General features: G+C 16.6%; 2 protein-coding genes across 2 annotated transcripts; both read right to left on the reverse strand.

Moving 5' to 3' along the window:
* Window positions 1-883: 883 nt before the first annotated feature.
* PGSY75_1334700 (MSP7-like protein) lies at window positions 884-1,492 on the reverse strand (the record flags this gene model as incomplete). Its single annotated transcript, XM_018787399.1, has 1 exon — window positions 884-1,492. One exon carries the CDS (start codon window positions 1,490-1,492, stop codon window positions 884-886), a length of 609 nt encoding a protein of 202 aa, XP_018640141.1.
* Window positions 1,493-2,968: 1,476 nt separating this feature from the next.
* Window positions 2,969-3,856, reverse strand: PGSY75_1334800 (MSP7-like protein; the record flags this gene model as incomplete). Its single annotated transcript, XM_018787400.1, has 1 exon — window positions 2,969-3,856. One exon carries the CDS (start codon window positions 3,854-3,856, stop codon window positions 2,969-2,971), a length of 888 nt encoding a protein of 295 aa, XP_018640142.1.
* Window positions 3,857-5,104: the final 1,248 nt, after the last annotated feature.

The raw sequence follows: 5,104 nt of genomic DNA on the forward strand, positions 1-5,104 counted from the left end.
ATTATATTTTTTTTTTTAATCGACCCAAAAAAAAAAAATAAAAAATAAAAAACAATATGGTAATATTGTATTTTCTTTATATGATACATAATTTAATGAAAAAAATTTTGAATATTTAAAAAATATATACTTTTTCTTATGAATACAGATCTTCTTATATTATTCTTAAATGATCTTACAAATTTTACCCATTTGAAGGAAAATAAAAATGATATACATATATATACACATACATACATATATATATATATATTATTGTATATTTTATTTTTATATATAATTGTGCAATAATAGCATTATAATAATACATAATTTAATGAAAAAAAATTTGAATATTTAAAAAATATATATTTTTTCTTATGAATACAGATCTTCTTATATTATTTTTAAATGATCTTACAAATTTTACCCATTTGATGGGAAATAAAAATGATATACATATATACACACATACATACATATATATATATATATATATATATATTATTGTATATTTTATTTTTATATATAATTGTGCAATAATAGCATTATAATAATATACTTAAGAAAATTTAAAACATAAAAATTGTTACAATTATATTTATAATTCATTCCAAGTAAAAGATATATTTTTTGATATATGACACTTATTATAAAACCAACTCCTTTGACTTATGGTTCTATTTAGTTTTATTATATATGTATGATTTTTTTAAAAAATTATAAATAATATTATATAAATAATGACAAATGAAAAAAGGCACGAATAAATAAATAAATAAAAAAAAAAAAAATTATACATATATATATATATATATATATATATAATTATATTTCATTTACTATATGGACATATAACATACATATATTTCACAGTTTGATTTTTTTTTTTTTTTTTTTTTTTTTATTGTAAGCTATCCAAATGAGTAAGTGCCTTATCAAATACTGAATGTAAATAGTCTGAATCATTTTGGCTAGCTCCTCTTAAATTATTATGACTATTTGTTGTATGTCCACATAGTGCTTCTGTTAATTTAGTGATACTAGTACGTAATTCATCATTGTCTAATGCACTTTTAAAAACTGTAGAGAAAGGAGTATTAATATCTTCTCCGTTTGTAGAAGCATTCAAAAGATCTTTAATAATTTTTTTGATTGATTGACATTCTTGTTGATTTAATTCTGTTGTAACATTTGGATTTGTTAAATTATTATTACTACTGACATCTAAAGTATTATTTTCACTACCTTGTGTTGAAGTAGAAACATTTGGTTGGCCTAATAAACTGTTTTGTGTTTCATCAAGGGAATTATTATATAAATTTAAAGTATCTTTTAGGTGGTTTTTAAGATCCTCTGGAACATCACTGCTTACATTTTCTAATCTTTCTTTTAAGTTATTTATTTGTTTTTTTTCATTATCATAATTGACTGATTGGCTAGTTGTTGCATAATCCAGTAACAATAAAAATGCACAAAATATAAATACTGTAATATGTCTTGTTCCTTTCATTGTATTAAAAATATAGATATAATAAATAAATAAATATATATATATATAATTCTAATATCTAAAATATATATATTATATTTTGTATGATCTCAAAATATTTTATTTATTCATATGTATATTATTACTGTTCTTGAGTTGACTAATAATAACATAAAAATAAAATTTATTATTTTATAGAATATTAAGTTTTTTCTTTTTCTTTTTCTTTTTCTTTTTCTTTTTCTTTTTTTTAAATTATTAAAAAAGGGTAAAAATAAATTAAAAATTTTACAAATTATTAAATTTATTATTTTTTTATAATAAAAGAAAATTTCTAACGTTAAAAAAAAAAAAAAAATTAGAATTTTTGGTTTTTATAAAAAATATTATATATATTATATATTTATGATAAGGGGTTTTAAAAAGGAAAGAAAATAAAACAAAAATTAAAAAAAAAAATGATAATAATTTTTTTTTTTTTTTTTTTTTTGATATCTTTATATTTAAAAAATTAAAAAATTCATATTACTATTAGTGCATATAATGATTAACTGTATTATTATTTATTATGGTTGTCCAATGGTATTTATATTTTTTATAATATGTATTTACTTTATAGATTCTATATTTTTTAAATCATAAATATTATATATATAGGATGGATATATATATATATATATAATAATATAATGCTTCTTCATATATGTATTCAGTTTTTGAATACATTAAAAAAAAAAAATAGTAAATGATAAAATATTTTTAATATATAATTATAACATGAATAACATATTATTTTAATTGGAATACAAGCAAATGCTTTTATAAAAATATTAATATTAATATTTTAATAATAATTATGTATTTTGTATTTTCTTCAAATATTTTAAATTATATATATATATTATTATAATATAAATAGAAAAAATTAAAATTATTATATTTTTATTAAAAAAATTATTTACTAAAATATTTTTTTTTTTTTTTTTATAACAGAATAAAAAATATAAATAGAAAAAAATAATTATATTAATAATATAATTAATTTTTATATTTTTTATTTTTACAATAATGGTTGTAGTATATTAATATTTTCTATAAAAAATAAGAAAAAAAAAATAAAATTGTTAAATTGCATCTTGATAATGAAAAAAGAAAAAGAATATATATATATATATATATATATATATTTTTATTTTAATAAAATATTTTTGTTCAGTTTATATAAAATTAGATGTTCTAAAAATATAGTAGTTGATATTTTAAAAAAAAAGGAAAAAGGAATAATACATTTTTTATGAGGATTATTTTAGTCTATATATTAATAATAGTAAACTTTAAAAATATATATATGATATATATTATATACATAATTTAAGCATATGAATAAAAATATTCATATATGGTATGTATATGTTATCAACATAGATATACATTACATAAATAAATACATATTACATATACATGTTTATATATATATATATATATATATATATTATTCTAAATAGTATTTATTAAATTAAGAGCATTTTCAAATAAAGCCTTATGAACTGTTGTTTCATCAGTTTCATTAACTGTTATATAATTATGTCTTTTAGTAAAGCTATATAATCCGTAAATAAAGTTTTTAAATTGTTCTTTATATTTATTATCAGTTAAAGCTTTATTAAATATATTTTCTATTTTTGTTTCAATTTGTTTATTTTCTTCAATCTTCTCTGAGAATGTAACAAGAAGTTTCTTAATTATTTCATATTCAGTTACATTCATAGTAAACATATCAAACTCTTTTTTAAATTCATTATATTTATCTTTATTCTCATCAGTGATAACTTTATCTTGTCTATTTAAATGTTTAAGAACATCATCGAAAATTTCATCCAAGCGTTTAACGGATGGCGTATTTAAGTTTGATGTATTATTATTAGAATCTCCATTTTGTTGTGAAGGGGTAACTGGTAATTTTTTTTCTTTCTCGTCTTCTAATTTTTCAACTTGTTCAGCTGCTTTAGCATCTTGATCAGCATTAGCACCTTGACCGGCTTCAGCTTCTTGAGAAGCTTGAGCACTTTGGGCTTCGGTTACTTTAGTATTAGTTTCGTCTGCTTCCCCTTTTAGTGTCTTTTCCTTTTCTTGATTATTTTTACTTATAAGAGAAAAGATACCTTGTCCAATAATATCATCTTCATTTTTTTTTAATTCATTTTCATAATTATGTTGGGAATCAAATGATGAATAAAAATCATCAAGAACAATATTATCAAAATTTTTTAAGTCTTCTTTTTTCTTATTATAATTTCTTCGTTTATTATTATTCTTTGAATTGCACCAAACACAATTGAGAAAAAATACAAAAACAGAAACGATATAAATTAATTTCCCCTTCATTTTTAAAAATATATATATATTGTATATATTAGATATAATATATAAATAAAATAATATTACTTCATAAGAAAAAGAAACTTATTATTTTCTTTTTTATTCAAATATTATTTTGATATAAATTAATTTATTTCTAAAAATAACTTATATAATTATTATACTAAAATATTAATGAGACAATTTTATTTATATATTATAATTTTATAAAGGGTATACATATATATATATAATATATATATATACACATTTATATATTTTTTCAAAATAATAAATAAATAAATATTATTGTCAAATGTGTATGCTAGTAATTTTTAAATAACCCACCTAAATACAAAATTGACGAAATAATATTTTTTGGGTCGTTAAATTCTTTTTAGATTATTTAAAACCATATGAATTTTTAATCATTTAATTATTCATATTATTACAAAAAATATATATATATATATTATATATAATGTATAAAATACATTTAAAATATATTGACTCTAAATATATATTAGAATTATTTATATTTAGTTTAATAAGATATAATTTTATTTTATTTTTTTAATATTTAGGTTATTATAAATATATATTGACATATATATTTAATATCAATATAATAATAAATTATAAAAATAACACATATAAATGATATATATATATATATATATAATTTTTTTTTGCATATAAAATACACAAAACAGAAAAAATAATTTTTATGATTTTTATAATTTTTATAATTTTTATAATGATTATTATGATTTTTTTTTTTTTTTTTTTTAATTTTATATAGTATTTAAAAAAGTGATAACCTTTTTATATACATTTTTGTACAACTCTCTATTATTTTCAGCACCCTTTAAATAGCTATATTTTTTTAGCATAACTACAAAGACATAAAATAAATAAAAATTTGAAATTCTTTATAATATTGATCATCTGATAGTATCTTTTTATATTTATTTCATTCTATTTGTTTGTATCAATAATTTCTTTAGGAAAAATCATATTAACTAACCAGCCTTTTAACTATTTCGTATTCATTTTGGTTCATGCTAAAATTATAGATTTTTTTTTTTTTTTAAATAATCATATTTATTCTGATTAGTACCAATAGTTACTTTTTTTTTTTTTTATTTTTAATATATCATCATATATATTATATAATTGTTTAGATTTTGAGGTTACGTCATTTTCCTTACATTGATCAGACGTGTGTGTATCTTTTGCATTTTTTTTTTTTTTCTTTCAAAATTTTTCCTTTAT

The sequence above is a fragment of the Plasmodium gaboni genome, chromosome 13 (assembly GCF_001602025.1).
Source record: "Plasmodium gaboni strain SY75 chromosome 13, whole genome shotgun sequence".
Taxonomy (NCBI): domain Eukaryota; phylum Apicomplexa; class Aconoidasida; order Haemosporida; family Plasmodiidae; genus Plasmodium; species Plasmodium gaboni.